Source organism: Anomaloglossus baeobatrachus, chromosome 1, assembly GCF_048569485.1.
Source record: "Anomaloglossus baeobatrachus isolate aAnoBae1 chromosome 1, aAnoBae1.hap1, whole genome shotgun sequence".
NCBI classification, from domain to species: domain Eukaryota; kingdom Metazoa; phylum Chordata; class Amphibia; order Anura; family Aromobatidae; genus Anomaloglossus; species Anomaloglossus baeobatrachus.
The window spans coordinates 896,970,614-896,998,120 of record NC_134353.1 but is presented as its reverse complement, the minus strand read 5'-3'; the positions used below and the strand labels follow the sequence as shown (position 1 = coordinate 896,998,120).

The 27,507-nt window shown below is 53.0% G+C and overlaps 1 protein-coding gene across 1 annotated transcript in view; it reads left to right on the top strand.

The window, feature by feature from the left end:
* VCP (valosin containing protein) overlaps positions 1–27,507 on the top strand; it is a 120,248-nt gene that overhangs the window by 18,100 nt on the left and 74,641 nt on the right. Inside the window, exons 4-7 of the mRNA XM_075327012.1 lie at positions 21,208–21,350; positions 23,475–23,605; positions 23,694–23,825; positions 23,912–24,014. Coding sequence (XP_075183127.1) covers positions 21,208–21,350; positions 23,475–23,605; positions 23,694–23,825; positions 23,912–24,014 — 509 coding nt within the window. The remainder of the gene's footprint in view (positions 1–21,207; positions 21,351–23,474; positions 23,606–23,693; positions 23,826–23,911; positions 24,015–27,507) is intronic.

The window sequence follows — 27,507 nt, the reverse complement described above, 5'->3', positions numbered from 1 at the left end:
GCGTTTGCGTCCTACGCCATTAATGCTGTCCTGGACTCTACGAGCCGTACGGCGGTAGCATCCGCCAATTCGGTGGCAGTCCGCAGGGCCATGTGGCTATGTGAATGGAAGGCAGACTCTGCTTCCAAAAAGTTCTTAACCGGGTTGCCATTTTCTGGCGACCGCCTGTTTGGTGAGCGATTGGATGAAATCATTAAACAATCCAAGGGAAAGGACTCATCCTTACCCCAGTCCAAACCAAAAAGACCTCAACAACGGAAGGTACAATCGAGGTTTCGGTCCTTTCGGCCCGCGGGCAGGTCTCAATTCTCCTCGTCCAACAGGCCACAGAAGGGTCAGACGAACTCCGATTCATGGCGGTCTAAGTCACGTCCTAAAAAGACCGCCGGAGGAACCGCTCCCAAAGCGGCCTCCTCATGACTTTCGGCCTCTTCACGCCGCATCCTCGGTCGGTGGCAGGCTCTCCCGCTTTTGCGACGCCTGGTTGCCACAGGTACAAGACCGTTGGGTGAGAGACATTCTGTCTCACGGTTACAGGATAGAGCTCAGCTCTCGTCCTCCGACTCGTTTCTTCAGAACATCTCCGCCCCCCGAGCGAGCCGATGCTCTTCTTCAGGCAATGTGCACTCTGAAGGCAGAAGGAGTGGTGATCCCTGTTCCTCTTCAGCAACAGGGTCACGGTTTTTACTCCAACTTGTTTGTGGTGCCAAAAAAGGACGGATCTTTCCGTCCTGTTCTGGACCTAAAACTGCTCAACAAACACGTGAAAACCAGGCGGTTCCGGATGGAATCGCTCCGCTCCGTCATCGCCTCAATGTCCCAAGATTTCCTAGCATCAATCGACATCAAAGATGCTTATCTCCACGTACCGATTGCACCAGAGCATCAGCGCTTCCTGCGTTTCGCCATAGGGGACGAACACCTTCAGTTCGTGGCACTGCCTTTCGGCCTGGCGACAGCACCACGGGTCTTCACCAAGGTCATGGCAGCAGTTGTAGCAGTCCTACACTCTCAGGGACACTCGGCGATCCCTTACTTAGACGATCTGCTTGTCAAGGCACCCTCCCGAGTGGCATGCAAACACAGCCTGGACATTGCTCTGGAGACTCTTCAGAGATTCGGGTGGATCATCAATTTCACAAAGTCAAATCTGACACCGGCCCAATCACTGACATATCTTGGCATGGAGTTTCATACTCTTCCAGCGATAGTGAAGCTTCCACTGGACAAACAGCGTTCACTACAGACAGGGGTGCAATCTCTCCTTCAAGGCCAGTCACACCCCTTGAGGCGCCTCATGCACTTCCTAGGGAAGATGGTGGCAGCAATGGAGGCAGTTCCTTTTGCGCAGTTTCATCTGCGTCCACTTCAATGGGACATTCTCCGCAAGTGGGACAGGAAGTCGACGTCCCTCGACAGGAACGTCTCCCTTTCTCAGGCAGCCAAAGCCTCTCTTCGGTGGTGGCTTCTTCCCACTTCATTGTCGAAGGGGAAATCCTTCCTACCACCATCCTGGGCGGTGGTCACGACGGACGCGAGCCTGTCAGGGTGGGGAGCGGTCTTTCTCCACCACAGGGCCCAGGGTACCTGGACTCAGCCAGAGTCCTCCCTGCAGATCAATGTTCTGGAGATAAGGGCAGTGTATCTTGCCCTAAAAGCGTTCCAGCCGTGGCTGGAAGGCAAACAGATCCGAATTCAGTCGGACAACTCCACAGCGGTGGCATACATCAACCACCAAGGCGGCACACGCAGTCGGCAAGCCTTCCAGGAAGTCCGGCGGATTCTGCTGTAGGCGGAAGCCACAGCATCCGCCATATCCGCAGTTCACATCCCGGGCGTAGAAAACTGGGAAGCAGACTTTCTCAGTCGCCAGGGCATGGACGCAGGGGAATGGTCCCTTCACCCGGACGTATTTCAAGAGATCTGTTGCCGCTGGGGGATGCCGGACGTCGACCTAATGGCGTCCCGGCACAACAACAAGGTCCCGGCATTCATGGCACGGTCTCAAGATCACAGAGCTCTGGCGGCAGACGCATTAGTTCAGGATTGGTCGCAGTTTCAACTGCCTTATGTGTTTCCCCCTCTGGCACTGTTGCCCAGAGTGTTGCGCAAGATCAGGTCAGACTGCCGCCGCGCCATCCTCGTCGCTCCAGACTGGCCGAGGAGGTCGTGGTACCCGGATCTGTGGCATCTCACGGTGGGTCAACCGTGGGCACTACCAAACCGACCAGACTTGCTGTCTCAAGGGCCGTTTTTCCATCTGAATTCTGCGGCCCTCAACCTGACTGTGGCGGACGCGAGTCTGTCAGGGAGTCTTCCTCCGCCACAGGGCTCAGGGTACATGGACTCAGCAGAGTCCTCCCTCCAGATCAATGTTCTGGAGGTAAGGGCAGTGTTCTAGCCCTAAAAGCGTTCCAGCCATGGCTGGAAGGCAGGCAGATCCGAATTCAGTCGGACAACGCCACGGCGGTGGCATACATCAACCACCAAGGCGGCACAAGCAGTCTGCAAGCCTTCCAGCAAGTCCGGCGGAGTCTGCTGTGGGTGGAAGCCACAGCCTCCACCATCTCCGCAGTTCACATCCCGGGCGTAGAAAACTGGGAAGCAGACTTTCTCAGTCGCCAGGGCATGGACGCAGGGGAATGGTCTCTTCGACCGGACGTGTTTCAAGAGATTTGTTGCCGCTGGGGGAAGCCGGACGTCGACCTATTGGCGTCCCGGCACAACAACAAGGTCCCGGCATTCATGGCACGTTCTCAAGATCACAGAGCTCTGGCGGCAGACGCATTAGTTCAGGATTGGTCGCAGTTTCCACTGCCTCACGTATTTCGCCTCTGGCACTGCTGCCCAGAGCGTTACGCAGGATCAGATCCGACTGCCGCCGCGCCATCCTCGTCGCTCCAGACTGGCCGAGGAGGTTGTGGTACACGGATCTGTGGCATCTCACGGTAGGCCAACCGTGGACACTACCAGACCGGCCAGCCTTGCTGTCTCAAGGGCTGTTTTTCCATCTGAATGCTGCGGCCCTCAACCTGACTGCGTAGCCATTGAGTCCTGGATCCTAGCGTCTTCAGGATTATCTCAAAAGGTCATTGCCACTATGAGACAAGCCAGGAAACCAACGTCCGCCAAGATCTACCACAGGACGTGGAAGATCTTCTTATCCTGGTGCTCTGATCAGAGTTTTACTCTCTGGCCATTCGCCTTGCCCACTTTCTGTCCTTCCTTCAATCCGGAATGGAAAAGGGGTTGTCTCTCGGTTCCCTCAAGGGACAAGTTTCGGCGCTTTCTGTGTTGTTTTCAAAAGCGTCTAGCCAAACTCCCTCAGGTACACACGTTCCTGCAGGGGGTTTGCCACATAGTCCCTCCTTACAAGCGTCGGCTAGAACCCTGGGATCGGAACAGGGTGATACCGGCTCTTCAGAAACCACCCTTCGAGCCAATGATTGATATTCTTTTCCACGACTTTCGCAGAAGGTGGTCTTCCTAGTGGCAGTCACGTCACTCCGCAGAGTGTCTGACATAGCAGCGCTGTCATGCAAAGCCCCCCTTCCTGGTGTTTCACCAGGACAAGGTGGTTCTGCGTCCGGTTCCGGAATTTCTCCCTAAGGTGGTATCCCCCTTTCATCTCAATCAGGATATCTCCTTACCTTCTCTTTGTCCACATCCAGTTCACCAATGTGAAAAGGATTTGCACTTGTTGGATTTGGTGAGAGCACTCAGACTCTACATTTCTCGTACGGCGCCCCTGCGCCGCTCGGATGCACTCTTTGTCCTTGTCGCTGGCCAGCGTAAAGGGTCACAGGCTTCCAAATCAACCCTGGCTCGGTGGATCAAGGAACCAATTCTCGAAGCCTACCGTTCCTCTGGGCTTCCGGTTCCCTCAGGGCTGAAGGCCCATTCTACCAGAGCCGTGGGTGCGTCCTGGGCTTTGCGGCACCAGGCTACGGCTCAGCAGGTGTGTCAGGCGGCTACCTGGTCGAGCCTGCACACTTTCACGAAACACTATCAGGTGCACACCTATGCTTCGGCAGATGCCAGCCTAGGTAGGCGAGTCCTTCAGGCGGCGGTTGCCCACCTGTAGGAAGGGGCCGTTTTACGGCTCTATTACGAGGTATTATTTTACCCACCCAGGGACTGCTTTTGGACGTCCCAATTGTCTGGGTCTCCCAATGGAGCGACAAAGAAGGGAATTTTGTTTACTTACCGTAAATTCCTTTTCTTCTAGCTCCAATTGGGAGACCCAGCACCCGCCCCTGTTCCCTTCGGGCTGTTGTTCTTTGTGTACACATGTTGTTCATGTTGAATGGTTTTCAGTTTTCCGAACTTCCTTCGGATTGAATTTACTTTAGACCAAATTATAAGTTTCCTCCTTCCTGCTTTTGCACCAAAACTGAGGAGCCCGTGATACACGGGGGGGGGTGTATAGGCAGTAGGGGAGGGGCTTTACACTTTTAAGTGTAATACTTTGTGTGGCCTCCGGAGGCAGAAGCTATACACCCAATTGTCTGGGTCTCCCAATTGGAGCTAGAAGAAAAGGAATTTACGGTAAGTAAACAAAATTCCCTTCTTTTCGCAGCCTGTACCTCTTGTGGGGCTATGTTGCCTGCGGGATCCACCTACCCTCACTGTGATCAATGCTCGACTCCTGCCACGCTTGCTCAGCCGGAGCCTCGGGTACTTGTGGGCCCCTCGGCTCATGTAGATCCCCCTGCTCCCCCTGAGCAGTCTGCAGGGACAGAGTCACAGTCGTTGGCCTCTTTCGCTGAGACACTCTCCCAGTCACTTTCTCAATCCATTGCAAAGTCTATGGACAAATGGTCATCTAAACTCCTTGAGGCATTGCAGTCCAGACCGGGCCCTTCACAGGCCCCGGCCCCTGTTAGTTTGTGTCCTTCAGGCCCCTCTCGGTCCGCGCCGCTGCGCGCTCCCAGGATAGCCCCTAGGTCCCAGACGGAGGACTCCTGCCCGGATCGCAGCCCCAGGCCGGCTAAGCGGCCTCGCTGGGACTCTTCCCCGGCCTCCTCACGCTGCTCTGGATCCCAGCCTGATGACTCTCAGGAAGACGAGGCGAACGTGGGAGCTCAGGGCTCTGACCCTGACTTCACCCTTAACCTTGATGCTCCTGAGGGGGAGGCCTTGGTAAATGATCTTATCTCGTCCATCAACCAGGTGTTGGATCTCTCACCCCCACCTCCTCCTGCAGAGGAGCCGGCTTCTCAGCAGGAGAAACACCAATTTCGATTCCCCAAACGTACGCACAATACGTTTTTTCACTCTAACTTCAGGGACGCTGTCCAGAAGCCCAGAGCGGTCCCGGACAAGCGCTTTGCTAAACGGCACACTGACACATGTTATCCCTTTCCACCTGAAGTCGTTAAGGGCTGGGCACACTCTCCCAAGGTGGATCCTCCAGTCTCTAGATTGGCTGCTAGGTCCGTTGTGTCTGTTGCCGATGGCGCATCCCTGAAGGATACCACTGACAGACAGATAGAGCTCTTGGTGAAGTCTATTTATGAGGCCACGGGCGCGTCTTTCGCCCCGGCCTTTGCGGCCGTGTGGGCTCTCCAAGCAATCTCGGCATGTCTGACTGAGATTAATGCCGTCACGCGGAATTCTGCTCCGCAGGTTTCTTCCTTGACCTCTCAGGCATCAGCATTTTCGTCCTACGCCATGAACGCCGTCCTGGACTCCGCGAGCCGTACGGCTGTGGCATCCGCTAACTCCGTGGCAGTCCGCAGGGCCATGTGGCTGCGCGAATGGAAAGCAGACTCTGCTTCCAAAAGGTTCTTAACCGGTTTGCCTTTTTCTGGCAACCGTTTGTTTGGCGAACGGTTGGATGAGATTATTAAGGAATCCTCGGGAAAGGACTCCTCCTTACCCCAGTCCAAACCTCAGAGGCCTCAGCAGAGAAAAATCCAATCGAGGTTTCGGTCCTTTCGTCCCTCCGCCAAGACCCAATCCTCGTCGTCCAACCGGCCGGAGAAAGGCCAGAGGAACTCCTATGCGTGGCGGTCCAAGTCACGCCCCCAAAAGGCCGCGAGAGGGACTGCCTCCAAGACGGCCTCCACATGACTCTCTGCCTCATCTAGCCACATCCTCGGTCGGTGGCAGGCTCTCCCGCTTTGGCAACGCCTGGTGGCCACACGTTCAAGACCGATGGGTGAGAGACATTCTGTCTCATGGTTACAGGATAGAGTTCAACTCTCCTCCTGCGGCTCGTTTCTTCCGAACCTCTCCACCCCCCGCACAGGCCGACGCACTTTTTCAGGCAGTGGACGCTCTAAAGATAGGAGTTGTGATTCCCGTTCCCCTTCAGGAACGTGGTCGCGGATTTTACTCCAACTTGTTCGTGGTGCCAAAAAAGGACGGGTCATTCCGTCCCGTTCTGGACCTCAAGCTGCTCAACAGACATGTGAGAACCAGACGGTTTCGGATGGAATCTCTCCGCTCGGTCATCGCCTCGATGTCACAAGGAGACTTCCTAGCATCGATCGACATCAAAGATGCTTATCTCCATGTGCCGATCGCACCCCAACATCAGCGTTTCCTGCGTTTCGCCATCGGGGACGAACACCTCCAGTTCGTGGCATTGCCTTTAGGCCTGCCGACAGCCCCACGGGTTTTCACCAAGGTCATGGCATCCGTCGTGGCGCTCCTGCACTCTCAGGGCCACTCTGTAATCCCTTACTTGGACGATCTCCTAGTCAGGGCCCCTTCTCTGGTGGCGTGTCAACAAAGTCTTACCGTTACTCTGGCGACTCTCCAGCAGTTCGGGTGGATCATCAATTTCCCGAAATCCAAGTTGACGCCGACCCAATCACTGACTTACCTAGGGATGGAGTTTCATACCCAGCCAGCGTTAGTCATGCTACCGCGGGACAAACAGCTTTCTCTGCAGGCGGGGGTGCAGTCACTTCTTCGGAGTCAGTCACACCCCTTAAGGCGCCTCATGCACTTCCTGGGGAAGATGGTTGCAGCTATGGAGGCAGTGCCGTTCGCGCAATTCCATCTACGGCCATTCCAATGGGACATTCTTCGCAAATGGGACAAGAGTGCTGCTTCCCTCGACAAGAACATATCTCTTTCTTCAGCGCTCTATTGGGAGACCCAGACGATTGGGGTATAGCTACTGCCTCCGGAGGCCACACAAAGCACTACACCAAAAAGTGCAAGGCCCCTCCCCTTCTGGCTATACCCCCCCGTGGTATCACGGGTTCTCCAGTTTTCAAGCTTTGTGCGAAGGAGGTCAGACATCCATACATAGCTCCACAGATTTTAGTCAGCAGTAGCTGCTGACTATTTCGGATGGAAGAAAAGAGGGCCCATATAGGGCCCCCAGCATGCTCCCGTCTCACCCGTGGATGGTGTTGTACGGTTGAGGTACCTATTGCTGGTACAGAGGCTGGAGCCCCACATGCTGCTTTCCTTCCACATCCCCTTGTAGGGCTCTGTGGAAGTGGGATCCTGCCGGCCTCTAAGCTCTGACGCCGGGCTCCATCCACAGACCCAGTTGAACCTGATGGATATGGAGCAGGAGTACAATCAGGGACAAGGCCCTGCATCATACAGGTACTCTGTGTCCCCGGCAGGCACAGACACACTCCGGGCTGGCTGGGTGTTGTAGTGCGCCGGGGACCGTAACGTTGGAGTTAGTGTTCCTACAGTTTACTGGGGGACTTTGTGTTGTGGGAACGCAGCGCCGACCCCCACTGGACCGGGCGGCGCTGCTGTGACTTGTGGTGCGCCGGGGACACGCCGACCGCGCTTTTACGGCGGCGGCGTTTATAACTTTAGTCCCCAGCTTTTGCGGCCTAGCTCCGCTTCGTTCCCGCCCCCACCCTGTCAATCAGGGTAGGGGAGAGACGCTGTTTCGCAGCAGCGACGAGGGCTGGAGCCTGATTTACATGCTCCAGCCCTCTCACTAGGCACAGAGGGAAGCAGGCTTCCCGCTCTTAGTCAGGAACGCCCAGGGCCCGCCCTCCTCCCTCTCCTAGGACGCCGGCAGCCATTACATGCAGTCTGGCTGGAGGAAGGACGCAGGCTCTGGGAGACCTGGACTGGGGGGGCTTTTTGGCGACCACACACCCGCTCTTAAGCGGGCGGTAAGCGGCATTTCAGTGCTGGCCCCTCTAGTGCCTCACTGTGTATTGGTGTACTGTCTACCAGATATATAGATATATTTATTTCTTGCACTGTGAGGTCGCTTCCTGGCTGGATACCCAGATCGCTCTGAGGAAGCAGCAACATGTCATCCACAAAACGCAAGGCTGCCAAGGCTAGGGCTGTGTACACTGCGTGTGCTGCATGTGGGGCTGCTCTACCAGCAGGCTCCGATGACCCCCATTGTGTGCAATGCTCCGATCCGGTGCTGCTTCGCCAGCCGGAGTCCGGAGAGGTAGTGACCCAGGCTGAGACGCTTGTAAGTTCTGCCCCGGCGCCAGGGACAGACTTTGCAGTTTTTGCTGATAGAATGTCTGTGACTATGACAAAAATCCTTGAAACTTTGCAATCCATGTCTGGGGCTCAGTCTTTGGACTCGGCGAGGTCTCTGTCCTCTGGCCCCCCTCAGCTGGATCCAATCCAGACTACAAGGGGGTCCCCGGCTTCACAAGCTGAGGATTATGACTCAGATGATAGCCCCAGCCACCCTAAGCGAGCTCGCTGGGAAAGACCCTCAACGTCATCACACTGCTCAGGGTCTCAGCGCAATCAGTCTCCCTGTGAGGTGTCTGATGAGAGTGATCAGGAATCCACTCCTGGAACCCCTCTCAACCTGGATACCCCTGATGGGGACGCCATGGTAAACGACCTCATCTCAGCCATCAATAGGCTGTTAGATATTTCTCCCCCAGCCCCTTCAGCAGAAGAGGCAGCTGCAGAGCAGGAGAAGTTTCGTTTCCTCTATCCCAGGCGTAAATTGAGTGCTTTGTTGGATCACTCTGACTTCAGAGAATCAATCCAGAAACACGACGCTCACCCAGAAAGACGTTTCTCTAAACGTTCTAGGGATACACGTTATCCTTTCCCCCCTGATGTGGTCAAGCGCTGGACCCAGTGTCCAAAGGTAGACCCCCCGATTTCCAAACTTGCAGCTAGATCCATAGTTGCAGTGGAGGATGGCGCTTCACTTAAAGATGCCAGTGACAGACAGATGGACCTTTGGTTAAAATCTGTCTATGAAGCTATCGGCGCGTCGTTTGCTCCGGCATTCGCAGCCGTATGGGCTCTCCAGGCTATTTCAGCTGGTTTAGCAAAAGTGGATGCTATCATACATCCAGCAGTGCCACAAGTGGCGTCCCTTACCTCGCAGATGTCTGCGTTTGCGTCTTACGCTATCAATGCGGTCCTAGAATCTACCAGCCGCACCTCCATGGCGTCCGCCAATTCGGTAGTTTTGCGCAGAGCCTTGTGGTTAAAGGACTGGAAGGCAGATGCTGGTTCCAAAAAATGTTTAACCAGCTTGCCTTTATCTAGAGATAGACTGTTTGGCGAGCCATTGGCTGACATCATTAAGCAGTCCAAGGGTAAAGACTCTTCTTTACCCCAGCCCAGAACAAGCAAACCTCAACAGAAAAAGTGGCAGCAGAGGTTTCAGTCCTTTCGAGGTTCGGGCAAGACACCATTTACCTCGTCCAAAGGGTCTCAGAGGACGCAAAGAAACTCAGATTCCTGGCGGGCTCACGCACGCCCCAAGAAAGCAAATGGAGGAACCGCTTCCAAAGCGGCTACCTCATGACTTCCAGCCCCCTCCCGCCGAATCTCCGGTCGGGGGCAGGCTCTCCCGTTTTTGCGACATTTGGCTGTCACAGGTCAAGGACCGGTGGGTGACAGACATTTTGTCTCGCGGGTACAGAATCGAGTTCAGTTCTCGTCCTCCAGCCCGATTCTTCAGAACCTCCCCACATCCAGACCGAGCAGATGCTCTGCGGCAGGCGGTGGACTCCCTAAGAGCGGAAGGAGTAGTGATCCCTGTCCCTCCTCAGGAACAGGGTCGAGGGTTTTACTCCAATCTCTTTGTGGTTCCAAAAAAGGACGGCTCATTCCGTCCTGTTCTGGACCTAAAACTGCTCAACAAACATGTGCACGCCAGGCGGTTCCGGATGGAAACCCTACGATCTGTCATTGCCTCAATGTCTCGAGGAGACTTCCTTGCCTCAATAGACATCAAAGATGCTTATCTCCACGTGCCAATTGCTACAGAACATCAACGTTTTCTACGTTTTGTGATAGGAGACGACCATCTTCAGTTCGTAGCTCTGCCATTCGGTCTGGCGACAGCCCCACGGGTCTTCACCAAGGTCATGGCGGCAGTGGTAGCAGTCTTGCACTCTCAGGGACACTCGGTGATCCCTTACCTAGACGATCTACTGGTCAAGGCACCCTCTCAAGAGGCATGCCAACTCAGCCTGAATGCTACGCTGGAGACTCTACAGTCTTTCGGATGGATCATCAACTTTCCAAAGTCGATCCTGTCACCGACCCAATCACTCACGTATCTTGGCATGGAGTTCCATACTCTAGCAGCGATAGTGAAGCTTCCGCTGAACAAACAGCGATCACTACAAACAGGGGTGCAATCTCTCCTTCAGGGTCAGTCGCACCCCTTGCGGCGCCTCATGCACTTCCTAGGGAAGATGGTGGCAGCCATGGAAGCAGTTCCCTTTGCGCAGTTTCATCTGCGCCCACTTCAATGGGACATTCTCCGCCAATGGGACGGAAAGTCAACGTCACTAGACAGGAAAGTCTCCCTTTCCCAGACGGCCAAGGACTCTCTACAATGGTGGCTCCTTCCCACCTCATTGTCTCAGGGAAGATCCTTCCTGCCCCCGTCCTGGGCAGTGGTCACGACAGATGCGAGTCTGTCAGGGTGGGGAGCAGTTTTTCTCCACCACAGGGCTCAGGGAACGTGGACTCCGCAGGAGTCCACCCTTCAGATCAATGTTCTGGAAATCAGGGCAGTGTATCTTGCCCTACTAGCCTTCCAACAGTGGCTGGAAGGAAAGCAGATCCGAATCCAGTCGGACAACTCCACAGCGGTGGCATACATCAACCACCAAGGAGGGACGCGCAGTCGGCAAGCCTTCCAAGAAGTCCGGCGCATTCTAATGTGGGTGGAAGACACAGCATCCACCATATCCGCGGTTCACATCCCAGGCGTCGAAAACTGGGAAGCAGACTTCCTCAGTCGCCAGGGCATGGACGCAGGGGAATGGTCCCTTCACCCGGACGCGTTTCAGGAAATCTGTCGCCGCTGGGGAGTGCCGGACGTCGACCTAATGGCGTCCCGGCACAACAACAAGGTCCCGGCATTTATGGCGAGGTCGCGCGATCAAAGAGCTCTGGCGGCAGACGCCTTAGTACAAGATTGGTCGCAGTTCCGGCTCCCATACGTATTCCCGCCTCTGGCACTCTTGCCCAGAGTCTTACGCAAGATCAGATCCGATTGCAGCCGCGTCATACTCGTCGCCCCAGACTGGCCGAGGAGATCGTGGTATCCGGATCTGTGGCATCTCACGGTCGGCCGATCGTGGTCACTTCCAGACCGACCAGACTTACTGTCCCAAGGGCCGTTTTTCCATCAGAATTCTGCGGCCCTGAACCTGACTGTGTGGCCATTGAGTCCTGGATCCTAGCGTCTGCAGGATTATCCCAAGGAGTTGTAGCCACAATGAGACAGGCTAGAAAGTCGACTTCTGCTAAGATCTACCACAGAACGTGGAAGATTTCTTATCCTGGTGTTCCGCTCAGGGAGTGTCTCCCTGGCCATTTGCATTGCCCACTTTTCTTTCTTTCCTGCAATCGGGGTTAGAAAAGGGCTTGTCGCTCAGCTCCCTTAAAGGGCAAGTCTCGGCACTATCCGTGTTTTTTCAGAAGCGTCTAGCACGTCTTCCTAAGGTGCGCACGTTCCTGCAGGGGGTCTGTCATATTGTGCCCCCGTACAGGCGGCCGTTAGATCCATGGGATCTGAACAGGGTACTAGCTGCTCTCCAGAAGCCGCCTTTCGAGCCTCTGAAGGAAGTTTCCTTTTCTCGCCTGTCACAGAAAGTGGCGTTTCTTGTTGCGATCACATCGCTTCGGCGAGTGTCGGAGCTGGCAGCTCTGTCATCCAAGGCTCCCTTCCTGGTGTTCCACCAGGACAAGGTAGTGCTGCGCCCCATTCCGGAGTTTCTCCCTAAGGTCGTATCCTCGTTTCATCTTAATCAGGATATATCCTTGCCTTCCTTTTGTCCTCATCCGGTTCACCGGTATGAAAAGGACTTACGTTTGCTAGATCTGGTGAGAGCACTCAGAATCTACATTTCCCGCACGGCGCCCATGCGCCGTTCCGATGCACTTTTTGTCCTTGTCGCTGGTCCGCGCAAGGGGTTGCAGGCTTCTAAAGCCACCCTGGCTCGATGGATCAAAGAACCAATTCTAGAGGCCTACCGTTCTGCGGGGCTTCCGGTTCCTTCAGGGCTAAAAGCCCACTCAACCAGAGCCGTGGGTGCGTCCTGGGCATTACGACACCAGGCTTCGGCTCAACAAGTGTGTCAGGCAGCTACCTGGTCGAGTCTGCACACTTTCACCAAGCATTATCAGGTGCATACCTATGCTTCGGCGGATGCCAGCTTAGGTAGAAGAGTCCTGCAGGCGGCAGTGACACCCCCGTAGGGGAGGGCTGTTTTGCAGCTCAAACATGAGGTATTTCTTTACCCACCCAGGGACAGCTTTTGGACGTCCCAATCGTCTGGGTCTCCCAATAGAGCGCTGAAGAAGAAGGGAATTTTTTTACTTACCGTAAATTCCTTTTCTTCTAGCTCTTATTGGGAGACCCAGCACCCGCCCTGTTGTCCTTCGGGATTTTTTTGTTGTTTGCGGGTACACATGTTGTTCATGTTGAACGGTTTTTCAGTTCTCCGATGTTACTCGGAGTTAATTTGTTTAAACCAGTTATTGGCTTTCCTCCTTCTTGCTTTGGCACTAAAACTGGAGAACCCGTGATACCACGGGGGGGTATAGCCAGAAGGGGAGGGGCCTTGCACTTTTTGGTGTAGTGCTTTGTGTGGCCTCCGGAGGCAGTAGCTATACCCCAATCGTCTGGGTCTCCCAATAAGAGCTAGAAGAAAAGGAATTTACGGTAAGTAACAAAATTCCCTTCTTCCCTCGCAACCAAAACATCACTTCAGTGGTGGCTCCTACCCACGTCTCTGTCCCGGGGGAAATCCTTCCTACCCCCAATCTGGGCCGTGGTCACCACGGACGTGAGCCTGTCAGGTTGGGGAGCGGTTTTTCTCCACCACAGGGCTCAAGGAACCTGGACTCCAATAGAATCGTCCTTTCAGATCAATATCTTGGAGATAAGGGCAGTATATCTAGCCCTATTGGCTTTCCATCGGTGGCTGGAGGGCAGGCAGATCCGAATCCAGTCGGACAACGCCACTGCCGTCGCCTACATCAACCACCAAGGCGGCACTCGCAGTCGTCAAGCCTTCCAGGAAGTCCGGCGGATTCTGCAGTGGGTGGAAGACAGACTCCACCATCTCCGCAGTTCACATCCCGGGCGTAGAAAATTGGGAAACAGATTTTCTCAGTCGTCAGGGCATGGACGCGGGGGAATGGTCTCTTCACCCAGACGTGTTTCGAGAGATCTGTCGCTGCTGGGGAACGCCGGACGTCGATCTCATGGCGTCACGACACAACAACAAGGTCCCGGCCTTCATGGCACGGTCTCAGGATCACAGAGCTCTGGCAGCGGACGCTTTGGTCCAGGATTGGTCGCAGTTTCGACTGCCATACGTGTTTCCCCCTCTGGCGATGCTGCCCAGGGTACTACGCAAGATCCGGTCCGAATGCCGTCGCGCCATTCTCGTCGCTCCAGACTGGCCGAGGCGGTCGTGGTATCCGGATCTGTGGCATCTCACGGCGGGTCAACCGTGGGCACTTCCAGACCGCCCAGACTTGCTGTCACAAGGCCCGTTTTTCCATCTGAATTCTGTGGCCCTCAACCTGACTGTGTGGCCATTGAGTCCTGGCTCCTAGAGTCTTCAGGGTTATCTCAGGATGTCATTGCCAACATGAGACAAGCCAGGAAGCCAACGTCTGCCAAGATATATCACAGGACCTGGCAAATCTTCTTATCCTGGTGCTCTGATAACGGTTTTCCTCCATGGCCATTTGCATTACCCACATTTCTTTCATTCCTACAATCTGGAATGGATAAGGGTTTGTCCCTCGGCTCTCTCAAGGGCCAAGTGTCGGCGCTCTCCGTGTTTTTTTCAAACGCGTCTAGCCAGGCTTCCGCAGGTACGCACGTTCCTGCAGGGGGTTTGCCACATGGTTCCACCTTACAAACGTCCGTTGGAACCTTGGGATCTTAACAGGGTCCTGACGGCTCTTCAAAAGCCGCCTTTTGAGCCGCTGCGGGATGTCTCTCTCTCCCGTCTTTCTCAGAAGGTGGCCTTCCTGGTGGCAGTCACATCACTTCGCAGAGTGTATGAGCTTGCAGCGCTGTCATGCAAAGCTCCCTTCCTGGTTTTCCACCAGGATAAGGTGGTTCTGCGTCCGGTCCCGGAATTTCTCCCTAAGGTGGTATCCCCTGTTCATCTAAATCAGGATATCTCCTTGCCTTCCTTTTGCCCTAATCCAATTCACCAGTGTGAAAAAGATTTGCACTCTTTGGATCTAGTGAGAGCACTCCGGTTCTACGTGTCTCGCACGGCGCACCTGCGCCGTTCAGACGCGCTCTTTGTCCTTGTCGCTGGCCAGCGTAAGGGATCTCAGGCCTCCAAGTCAACCTTGGCTCGGTGGATCAAGGAACCGATTCTCGAGGCCTACCGTACTTCTGGGCTTCCGCTCCCTTCAGGGTTGAAAGCCCATTCTACCAGAGCCGTAGGTGCGTCCTGGGCATTGCGGCACCGGGCGACGGCTCAGCAGGTGTGTCAGGCAGCTACGTGGTCTAGTCTGCACACTTTCACGAAGCACTATCAAGTGCATACCTATGCTTCGGCAGACGCCAGTCTAGGTAGGCGAGTCCTCCAGGCGGCGGTTGCCCACATGTAAGAGGGGGCCGTTTCTGGCTCTTTTTATTGAGGTATTGCTTTACCCACCCAGGGACTGCTCTTGGACGTCCCAATTGTCTGGGTCTCCCAATGGAGCGACAAAGAAAAAGGGAATTTTGTTTACTTACCGTAAATTCCTTTTCTTCTAGCTCCTATTGGGAGACCCAGCACCCGCCCCTGTGCCCTTCGGGCTGGTTGTTCTTTTGTGTACACATGTTGTCGATGTTGAATTGTTCTTTCGGTTCACGGTCTTCAGTTCTACGAACATCCTTCGGATTGAATTTACCCTAGACCAATTTATAAGTTTTCTCCTTCCTGCTTTTGCACCAAACTGAGGAGCCCGTGGTCCACGGGAGGGTGTATAGGCAGAGGGGAGGGGTTACACTTTTTAAAGTGTAATACTTTGTGTGGCCTCCAGAGGCAGAAGCTATACACCCAATTGTCTGGGTCTCCCAATAGGAGCTAGAAGAAAAGGAATTTACGGTAAGTAAACAAAATTCCCTTTTTTTTCATCCTATGCCATGTCTGCCATGCTGGAGGCTTCTCACCGCACTGCGGTGGCTTCGGCTAATTCCCTCGTTATCCGCAGGATCTTGTGGCTTCGAGAGTGGAAGGCAGATGCTTCTTCAAAGAAGTACCTTGCTGGGCTTCCTTTTGCTGGTTCCTGGCTGTTCGGTGAACAGCTGGATGAAATTATTAAAGAAGCTACTGGCGGGAAGAGTACTTCCATGCCACAAACCAAGACCAGGAATCCTGCCCAGGGTAGGATTCAGTCGAGGTTTCGCTCCTTTCGTTCCTCCAACTCCTCGTCCTCGTCCTCGTCCGCTAACTCAGCTAAGGACCAGAAATACAACTGGCGCTCAAAAGCGCGTCCACAGAAGACCGCAGGAGGTCCTGCCACTAAGGCAGCCTCCTCGTGACTCTCTGCCCGCTCCAGCAACGTCCTTAGTCGGTGGCAGGCTCTCCCACTTTGGCGACGCTTGATTTCAACAAGTCTCCGATCAGTGGGTGAGAGATATCATCTCTCCCGGCTACAGGATAGAATTCTCTTCCAGCCCGCCAAACAGATTTTTTCTCTCAACTCCCCCCTGCTCCAAGGCCGCCGCCTTCTCACAGGCCGTGGCAGCCTTGCAGGCCAACGGAGTAATTGTACCAGTTCCCGCCCGGGAACGGTTCAGAGGTTTTTACTCAAACCTCTTCCTAGTTCCCAAAAAGGACTGTACCTTCCGCCCCATCCTGGATCTCAAGCTTCTCAACAAGCATGTTCGGGTGCGGCACTTTCGCATGGAGTCTCTGCGATCAGTCATTCCCTCAATGACCCAAGGGGATTTCCTGGCGTCCATCGACATCAGAGATGCCTATCTACATGTGCCAATTGCAGTTTCACACCAGCGTTGGCTACGCTTTGCAATAGAAGATCATTTCCAATTCGTGGCTCTCCCCTTCGGGTTAGCCACGGCCCCTCGGGTATTCACCAAGGTCATGGCAGTAGTGATTGCGGTTCTGCACCTCCAGGGGTTGGCAGTGCTCCCTTACCTGGACGACCTTCTAGTCAAGGCTCCATTCAGCGCAGACTGTCAGCGGAGTGTCTCGCTCACTCTCGCCACTCTAGCCCAATTCGGGTGGCTTGTCAATCTTCCCAAATCCACTCTGACTCCGACCCGGAGTCTCACGTACCTAGGGATGCAGTTCGAGACTTTGCCGGCACTTGTGAAGTTGCCCTTAAACAAACAGCTGTCACTCCAGTTGGCGGTGCGCTCTCTCCTGAGGCCCCGCCGTTATACCCTCAGGCGTCTGATGCAGGTGCTGGGTCAAATGGTGGCGTCCATGGAGGCTGTTCCCTTTGCCCAGTTCCATCTGCGCCCCCTGCAGCTGGACATTCTCCGCTGTTGGGACAAGCGGCCTTCCTCCTTACACAAGTTAGTGGCTCTGTCGCCACGGACCAAGAGCTCTCTTCAGTGGTGGCTTCGGCCCCTCTCCCTGTCCCAAGGGCGCTCCTTCCTGGCCCCGTCCTGGGTGATTCTCACCACAGATGCCAGTCTATCCGGCTGGGGAGCGGTATGTCTCCACCACAGAGCACAGGGCACTTGGACTCCGTCCGAGTCAGCCCTTTCAATCAATGTGCTGGACACCAGAGCCGTGCTTCTAGCTCACCTAGCATTTCATCACCTGTTGGCGGGCAGGCACATTCGAGTCCAGTCAGACAACGCAACAGTGGTTGCCTACATCAACCATCAAGGCGGAACACGCAGCCGCCTGGCAATGATGGAGGTACAACGCATTCTTCAATGGGCGGAGGACTCCAGGTCCACCATATCCGCAGTCCACATCCCAGGCGTGGACAACTGGGAGGCAGATTATCTCAGCCGTCAAAGCGTGGACGGTGGCAAGTGGTCCCTGCACCCGGCAGTATTTCAGTCGATCTGCCGCAAATGGGGCACTCCGGACGTCGACCTAATGGCATCCCGTCACAACAACAAAGTTCCTGTTTACGTGGCTCGCTCCCACGATCCTCAGGCCTTCGCCGCGGACGCTCTGGTTCAGGACTGGTCCCAGTTTCGTCTGTCCTACGTGTTTCCCCCTCTAGCTCTCTTGCCCAGAGTCCTGCGCAAGATCAGAATGGAGGGTCATCGAATCATCCTCATTGCACCGGACTGGCTTAGGCGAGCTTGGTATCCGGACCTGCTCCAACTGTCCGTAGAGATGCCGTGGCATCTCCCGGACCGTCCAGACCTACTCTCGCAAGGTCCGTTTTTCCGCCCGATTTCTGCGGCCCTCAAATTGACGGCGTGGCTCTTGAGTCCTGGATTTTGATGGCTTCTGGTATTCCCCCTGAAGTCATCTCCACTATGACTCGGGCCCGCAAGTCTTCCTCCGCTAAGATCTATCACAGGACTTGGAAAATTTTCCTGTCCTGGTGTCGCTCTACCGGCCATCCTCCTTGGCCATTCTCCTTGCCGACTCTTCTGTCTTTTCTACGGTCTGGTCTGCAGCTAGGACTGTCCCTCAACTCTCTCAAGGGACAAGTTTCGGCTCTGTCAGTTCTGTTCCAGCGGCGTCTCGCTCGGCTGGCTCAGGTCCGCACCTTCATGCAGGGCGCGTCTCGCATCATTCCGCCTTACCGGCGGCCCTTGGACCCCTGGGATCTTAACTTGGTTCTCACGGTCTTGCAGAAACCCCCCTTTGAGCCTCTTAGGGAGGTTTCTTTGTATCGTCTTTCACAGAAAGTGGCCTTTCTGGTTGCCATAACTTCTCTCAGGAGAGTCTCTGATTTGGCTGCGCTCTCCTCGGAGTCACCTTTTTTGTCTTTTCACCAAGACAAGGTAGTTCTCCGTCCGACCCCAGACTTTCTTCCTAAGGTGGTCTCTCCCTTCCACCTTAACCAGGACATTACCTTACCTTCCTTCTGTCCGGCCCCTGTTCATCGCTTTTGAAAAAGCTCTACCTACTCTAGATCTGGTGCGTGCTCTCCGGATCTATGTCTCGCACCGCTGCGCTTAGGCGGTGCACCTCTTTTTGTGCTAACCACAGGTCGGCGCAAGGGCCTCCCAGCTTCTAAGCCGACCTTAGCCCGTTGGATTAGGTCAACCATTTCGGACGCCTATCAGAGTACGCAGGCGCCTCCCCCGCCGGGGATCAAAGCACACTCGACCAGAGCTGTCGGTGCCTCTTGGGCTTTTAGGTACCAGGCTACGGCTCAACAAGTCTGTCAGGCTGCCACTTGGGCTGGCCTGCATACCTTCTCGAAGCACTACCAAGTGCATGCTCATGCTTCGGCAGATGCGAGCTTGGGCAGACGCATCCTTCAGGCGGCGGTCGCCTATTTGTGAAGTTAGGTTCTGCCTACTTCTTAGTTTTTTCTGTTTATTTCCCACCCAGGGACTGCTTTGGAACGTCCCAAGGTCTGGGTCTCCCAAAGGAACGATAAAGAAAAAGAGAATTTTGTTTACTTACCGTAAATTCTTTTTCTTATAGTTCCGTCTTGGGAGACCCAGCACCCTCCCTGTTGCCTGTTGGCAATTTCTTTGTTCCGCGTGTTTTCACCGGCTGTTGTCGTGGACAGAGTCTCCGGTTGTTCCGGCTCTTGCTCTGTTCTACTTGTGGGTGGCTATTCTCCTTCAGCTTTTGCACTAAACTGGCTGTGACTGGCTCACCAGGGGGTGTATAAGCTCAGAGGGAGGAGCTACACTTTTAGGTGTAGTACTTTGTGTGTCCTCCGGAGGCAGAAGCTAAACACCCAAGGCCTGGGTCTCCCAATACGGAACTATAAGAAAAAGAATTTACGGTAAGTAACCAAATTCTCTTTTTTGTGGATCAGAGCAATGTCGAAACAGGCGCAGCGATTGCACTATGCAGGCATAAAAAGACCTTTAGGGGGACTAGTAAAATAAAGTAAAAAGTAAAAAACAAAGTTTAAAAAATAAATATATGTATATATGTGTGTATATATATATGTATATATGTGTGTATATATATATATATGTATATGTATATATATATATGTATATGTATGTATGTATATATATATATATATATATATATATCCAAATCCAAAATCCCCCCCCCCTCCCCGCTCCCTTTTGCCCCATTGAAAAAAAAAAACTAATAAAAAAATAGATATTTAGTGTCACTCAGTTCAGAAATGCCTGATCTATCAAAACATAAAATCAGTTAATCTGATCGAGACCCGATGTAGCAAGAAAAAAAATTCCAAATGCCAAAATTACGGGGGTTTTTTTTGGTTGCCGCAACATTGAATTAAAATGCAATAACAGGTGATCAAAACATCACAACTACGCAAAGATGGTATAATGAAAAATGTCCGCTCAAGTCACATAAAATAAGATTCCAAAAAATGAGAACCCTACGGGCCTGCAATAAGGCAACAAATTCTTTTTTTTTTTTTTTTTCTTTTTTAAACAAGATTCTGAATTCTAAAAAAAATTGAATTGTGCAATTGCACTTATTTTTTGCAATTTCACTGCACTTGGATTTTTTTTTCCCCCAAGTACAATATAGGGCAGAATAAATGGTGTCATTCAAAAGTCCAACTCATCACATAAAAAATAAGCTCCCATGTGGCTATAGTGAGGGAAAAATAAAAAAGTTTTTGCTCTTAGAAGAAGGGAAGGAAAGAAGGGAAAACTTGAAAATCACCCTGGGTGAAGGTTGAGTGAATGCTGACCTTTTTAAGACCACAAACCAAAAAAGGTCCGTGGAGCCTCCGTTAGGAGTCTCGACACAGAACTAGCCAGATGTCCCTCCGGGAAGGACCTAGCCAAGGAGTGGCTCCTTTTAGGAGACCACCATAACCACCATATTAAGTGGCCCTTTTAGTCAATATCCAACTCTTTTTTTGATGAGTGTAAAGATATGACAAGGGACATACCAAGGCCAGGTATCCATCCACAGACAGCTGTTTCAAGGGTATTGCCCCTAATCAGTGTAGAGTAGGATTCTGGCTAGGTGGGAGCAATGCCTAGTAGACCAGCAAGACAAAACAATCACTGATTTCGGGGAGACCAGCCAGAGAAAACACTGCCAGCAGCCAACAAAGGCACTCAACACAGTGGAATCCCAGGTGCACTGTCCCCTGGGAAGCACGCAAACCAAAAAAGGTCTGTGGAGCCTCCGTTAGGAAGTGAAATCCCAGGTATGGTGGTCTCCTAAAAAGAGCCACTCCTTGGCTAGGCCCTTCCTGGAGGGACATCTGGCTAGTTCTCTGTCGAGACTCCTAACGGAGGCTCCACAGACCTATTTTGGTTTGCGTGCTTCCCAGGGGGCAGTGCACTTGGGATTTCACTGTGTTGAGCGCCTTTGCTGGCTGCTGGCAGTGTTTTCTCTGGCTGGTCTCCCCGAGATCAGTGATTGTTTTGTCTTTTTAAGACCATGCAGATTTTGCAGTGTATTTGTGAGGACTTTACGGCTGCGCTTTTCGGCCCATTTTAATATATATGAAAAACGTTTTAAGCATATCTAATTCTGCTGGTAATCATTGTAATCTGTCACCTAGCTGGTAGTCACATTCCCTCTGAGCGTCTGTTCTGTTGTTTTATTAGATTACTGACTATATTTCCCAGCATGCCAATCACCAAAGCAATGTTTCTAAACCCAAATATAACCTGATCTCAGTCTTTACTACATTGGTTTCTCTTCTTTTATGCAGCATTCAGCCATGTCCAGATGTGAAGTATGGTAAACGCATCCACGTCTTGCCTATAGATGACACGGTGGAGGGCATCACTGGCAATCTGTTTGAGGTGTATCTGAAGCCGTACTTCCTTGAAGCCTACAGACCCATCAGAAAAGGTAGTCACCTCGGGTACAAGCTCGCATCTCACTGTGCTCCGGGCACACAACATCCCAGCCGATCTTTCTATATAGCTTTATCCTTCCAACAAGCCTTCAGATGTAGTGATCGATTTACCAGATCAAATTGGGGTGCAAAACAGAGAAAAAAACATCCAAACCTGAGGTCTACAACCACTAGTTGAGCTGACATAATACACAGTGGTGCAATTCAGGATGCCAGACCCAGAATAAGTATAGTAAATGTCTGTACAATGTGGTCTATGTCCTACGCAAACTGAGATCCATGGCTGAGGATGCTAGAATAATAGAGCACGTAATAAACTTTAGATAAAGGGCAGCAAACCAGCAGCAGTCACCTATAATGGTCACTTCGATCTTAGGGGTACTTTACACGCTGCGACATCGCTAACGTTTTATTGTCGGGGTCACGGTGTTCGTGACGTACATCCGGCGTCGTTGGCGACTTCGCAGTGTGTGACACGTACGAGCGACCTTCAACGATCGCAAAAGTGGTAAAAATTGTTGGTATTGGAGAGGTCGTCCAAAACACCAAATATCGTTGTCTGGTGAGTAGCGATGTTGTTTGTCGTTCCTGCGGCAGCGCACATCGCTATGTGTGACACCGCAGGAACGACGAACATCTCCTTACCTCCGTCCACCGGCAATGAGTAAGAAAGGAGGTGGGCGGGATGTTCCAGATGCTAATCTCCACCCCTCTCTGCTATTGGATGGCTGCCGTGTGACGCCGCACGAACCGCCGCCTTAGAAAGGAAGTTGTTCACAGGCAACAGCGACGTCGCTAGGCAGGTAAGTCTGTATGACAGGTGTTAGCGATATTGTGCGCCACGGGCAGCGATTTACCCGTGACGCACAACCGACGGGGGCGGGTACGCTCGCTAGCGATATTGGTACCGATATCGCAGCGTGTAAAGTACCCCTTAGCATGAATAAGCAAGTGAATGTGACACCAAGATGCCAAAGCACAAAGAACGCTCGGTGAGATCAGTATACCCGGCCCAGAGCAGCGCTTAGTCATGGGTGATCCGAAAACTACTATCCCGAGTCTATACCTGACTGCAGAGCCGTGCGGATAGCCTCATTCTCTGCCGGGGGTTAAAAAGCTGCAGATATTGAAGCTCATTGTGTTCACGCGACCACTCACATCAGATCACATACGCGACATTAGTTCTCCAAAAGAGGCGCCTGCATCAAAGCAATATTCACACAATGGCCATTTCAAAGTGGAGAGGATGAAAGGTGCATGCGCCAAAAGCCGGCCATAGTGCAGTGTCCAAGACAATGATGTGCTGAGCATTGATAACGCCCTGATCTGTATACAAAGGGAACAAGTACAAGGATATATCACTGCATCCTCTTACCCTGAGTGAGGGTACATACCTGCCCTGCCCAGCTCTTTTGCCTTCTGGACATATTGGAAGCCATTGTGAGAAAATACAAGATTTCTGCCATATTTTTTTTTTTATTTTATTTTTTTGCTTACAATTTTTATTTTTCTGTATTTTGTAATTCTTTTGAAATGTTGATCTTGTTAAAAGTGCTGACATCCCAGCTACATGCCTTTTTACCGTCACTGCACATCTATGCAGCTTTTACAGATCTACTATACTGGGTAACAAAACAGCTTTTAAAAGGATTGTCCATGACTTTGGTATTGATGACCTATCGTTACTATGCACAGTCTGCAGCACAGTCAGTCAGATGTGACCAGATCCCACAGCAGATGGAAGTGCGGTGTGTTCAGCCAGCGCTGCACAGCTCTGTACGCTCTAGTGGTTGTTCTCGGGTACTGCAGCTCCGCTCCTATAGCAGATAATGGTAGCTGAAATGAGATACTCAAGAACGAGCATTACATTATGGATCTGCGGTGTACTGGCCACATACTCTTTACTTTTGGCCACTGTGGGTACAGATCACTGATCAGTGGGGATCCAAGACCTCTCATTAACCTGCTACAGACGTCATATGTAAGGATAGGCCATCAGTATCTGTTATGGACCATTCTGAGCATAAGTAAAGGTGCACACTTTCCATTTGTATTGGCTTTTATATTTGTGCCCTGTTGCATCATGGTTCAGTGACTTCTCTGGTGTCGCCCTATAGGTGACATCTTCCTAGTGCGCGGTGGCATGCGTGCTGTGGAGTTCAAGGTGGTGGAGACAGATCCCAGCCCATATTGCATTGTGGCCCCAGATACTGTAATCCACTGTGAAGGCGAGCCTATTAAACGCGAGGTAGGAGCAGATCTGTCACCGGGATGCCGTACTGAGCCATCTCTTCTCACACGTCCTGTATTTTATCATTCACAATGTATCTTACTAGGACGAGGAGGAGTCTCTGAATGAGGTGGGCTACGATGACATCGGGGGCTGCAGGAAGCAGTTGGCTCAGATCAAGGAGATGGTGGAGCTTCCGCTCAGACACCCGGCACTTTTCAAGGCTATTGGTGTGAAGGTGATTTCTGAGACTGTAAATCTGTGTGGGGTGATTTTCTGGGTTTTATGTTGTGGACGGTTTGTGAATTCTGTCTTGGATTGCAGCCGCCTCGTGGTATCTTGCTGTACGGACCGCCAGGAACTGGAAAAACACTCATTGCTCGAGCTGTGGCTAATGAAACCGGTGCATTCTTCTTCCTCATTAACGGTGAGATCTTTTGTTTTCTTCTTCATTTTAGACATGGGCAGGTTTTCCATTCTTATAAAATCCAATGCGTCATTACTAAAGGGGGGGGGGGGGGCTTAGCCTGCGTGGTTACTAAAGGGGGGGGCTTAGCCTACGTCGTTACTAAAGGTGTGGAGCTTAGCCTGCGTGGTTACTAAAGGGGGGGGGCTTAGCGAACGTCGTCACTAAAGGGGGGGGGTGCTTAGCCTGCGTCGTTACTAAAGGGGGTTGCTTAGCCTGCGTCGATACTAAAGGGGGGCTTAGCCTACGTCGTTTCTAAAAGGGGGGCTTAGCCTGCGTCGTTACTAAAGGGGGGGCTTAGCGAACGTCGTCACTAAAGGGGGGGTGCTTAGCCTGCGTCGTTGCTAAAGGGGGGTGCTTAGCCTGCGTCGTTACTAAAGGGGGGTGCTTAGCCTGCGTCGTTACTAAAGGGGGGTGCTTAGCCTGCGTCGTTACTAAAGGGGGGTGCTTAGCCTGCGTCGTTACTAAAGGGGGGGGCTTAGCCTGCGTCGTTACTAAAGGGGGGGGCTTAGCCTGCGTCGTTACTAAAGGGGGGGGCTTAGCCTGCGTCGTTACTAAAGGGGGGGGCTTAGCCTGCGTCGTTACTAAAGGAGGGGGCTTAGCCTGCGTCGTTACTAAAGGGGGGGGGCTTAGCCTGCGTCGTTACTAAAGGGGGGGGCTTAGCCTGCGTCGTTACTAAAGGGGGGGGGGGGCTTAGCCTGCGTCGTTACTAAAGGGGGGGGGCTTAGCCTGCGTCGTTACTAAAGGGGGGGGGCTTAGCCTGCGTCGTTACTAAAGGGGGGGGGCTTAGCCTTTGTCGTTACTAAAGGGGGGGGGCTGGGCCTATGTCGTTACTAATGGGTGGTGGTGTACGCTGCGTCCCTACTAAAGGGGGGTATACGTTGCTTAATTATTAAAGGAGGGTGTATGCTGCACCGTCACTATGACCATGGGTCCGTTTCAATCACTGCTTCTATCAATTGATCTGCGTTTCGCTGGCATGTATCGTGGTGTATGAGAACAGGCAAGTTTGTGGACTTTTCTTCATCGTTCCTATGGGAGACCCAGACCATGGGTGTATAGCTTCTGCCTCCGGAGGACACACAAAGTACTACACTAAAAAGTGTAGCTCCTCCCTCCGAGCATATACACCCCCTGGATAACCAAATATAGCCAGTTCAATGCTTTGTGTTCAGGAGGCACACATCCACACATGCATTCTCATCTGATTTTGATTTTTGCAAAGAGTTTGAAGAAAAGCGGGTCCAAGCCTGGACTCCCGGCATGTCCCTTCTCACCCCACTGTGTCGGCGGTGTTGTTAAGGTTGATTTCAGAGCTGGAGCCTTACATGCCGCGCTCCTTCACCATCCCTCGGGCTCTGGCTTGAAGTGGGAGCCAGCACGGTTCTCCCTGCCTTGCAGGAGACCGGTCTCCATCCGCAGCCATTTCAGGATCCTGCCGGACGGAGCACTCATCCCTCAGGGACCTGGCCCTGCGTCTCACAAGCTAAGTATCTGAGACGTTATTATCCGGGGGTCCCTTGTACTTTATTGTTGGGGAGAGTGTGCTGTGTATGTATTCTGACATTTCCGGCCGGTTCTCTGGTTTTCACCAGAGAACCGCGCCGATGGTGCCTGCGCGCCGGCCGCATCGTTAAATTTAGGCCCCGGCTTCGCCTGAGGCCTAGCTTAGTTTTCACTGCCCCTGCATGCCAATCATGCAGAGGGACAGTGCGTCTCCGCCCAGCGGCCGTTCGGCTCAGGAGAGGGACACTCCTCTCTGAGGAAATGTTTCCCTCCCCTGTATATCTCCTTGGCCCTCGGGATCCCGCTCTTAGAGTAGGCCCCGCCCCCTCTCCTTGCTTCGGCTTGGGCAGAAGCGCCATTTTATCAGCGTTATGTCAGCACAGCGATCGGCACTGGCTGCAGTATCTCTCTGGGGGTCCGGGCTGTGGGATCTGGAGGGCACAGAGAGGGGTTGGCAGAATGTCAGACGGTATGGCAAGCCACAACCTCCGGTTGTGGACCTGCTTATATTATATACTCTGCTTATATACTCTGCTTATATACTCTGCTGGGGGTCATTCTGACTCAGAGCCCCCACTTCAGCAGCATGTCTCACACGAGCTGCAAGGCTGTACTCAATATGCACTGCATGTATGCCTGTACCGAGCACATAACCACATTGTGATGCCTGCTCTAACATGGTGGTGCCTCAGCCTGGAGTCTCATCCACAGTGGTTCCTCCGGCTGCTCCGGCTCCGGTGGCTGAACCCCCGGCTTGGGCAGAATCCTTCTCTCCATGGGACAGCTGTCCCGGACTCTGCTGAGCATGCATCAGCCCCCTTCTCAGGGCGCTTCTGCTGCTACGGCTCGCTCAGCAAAGCTCACAGAGGATTCTCCATCTGGTCTCAGACCCCGTCCTCCTAAAAGGAGACGCAGGGTCCCCTCTCCTTCCTCGTCCCATGGCTCTGATTCACGAGCTGACTCGCAGGACGAGGAGGATGCCTTTACTGGGGGCTCGGACGCTACCTCCATGTACCCCATTGATCTGTCCGAAAGTGACGCAGGAGGTGCTAGTGATTTGATTGTGTCCATTAATTTTGTACTGGACCTCAATCCGCCTGTATCAGAGGAGCAACCCTCTCTGGCAGGAAAGCACCAGTTTACCTTGCCCAAGAGAACAAGGAGTGTGTTCCTTAACCACTCCAGTTTTCAGGCCACTGTGACCAAGCCTAGGGCCTGTCCTGACAGACGCTGCCCAAAGCATGGTTCTGATGACTGTTTTCCGTTTCCACCAGAGGTGGTCAAGGAGTGGGCTCATTCACCAAAGGTAGACCCTCCGGTGTCTAGACTCTCAGCCCGGACAGTTGTATCAGTGGCTGATGACACCTCTCAAGGGTTCCCTGGCGGGAAGAGTAACTGACCGCCAGGTTGACCTTCTGGCCAAATCTGTATCTGAGGCGGCAGGGGTCTCATTCTCCCCATCTTTTGCAGCAGTGTGGGCTCTCATAGCCATCTCTGCTTCTCGAGAGGAGATGCATTCCCTCACCAGGGACTCTATGCCCGAAAGGGTTGCCTTAACTTCCAGGCTTCAGCCTTTTCATCCTATGCCATGTCTGCCATGCTGGAGGCTTCTCACCGCACTGCGGTGGCTTCGGCTAATTCTCTCGCTATGCGCAGGATCTTGTGGCTTCGAGAGTGGAAGGCAGATGCTTCTTCAATGAAGTCCCTTGCTGGGCTCCCATTTGCTGGGCCCAGGCTGTTCGGTGAACAACTGGATGAAATTATTCAGGAAGCTACTGGCGGGAAGAGTACTTCCATGCCACAAACCAAAACCAGGAACCTGTCCAGGGCAGGAACCAGTCGAGGTTTCGTTCCTTTCGTTCCTCCAACTGGTCGTCCTCTAAGCCCTCGGCCTCGTCCACTAACTCAGCCAAGGACCAAAAACCCATCTGACGCACGAAGCCGCGTC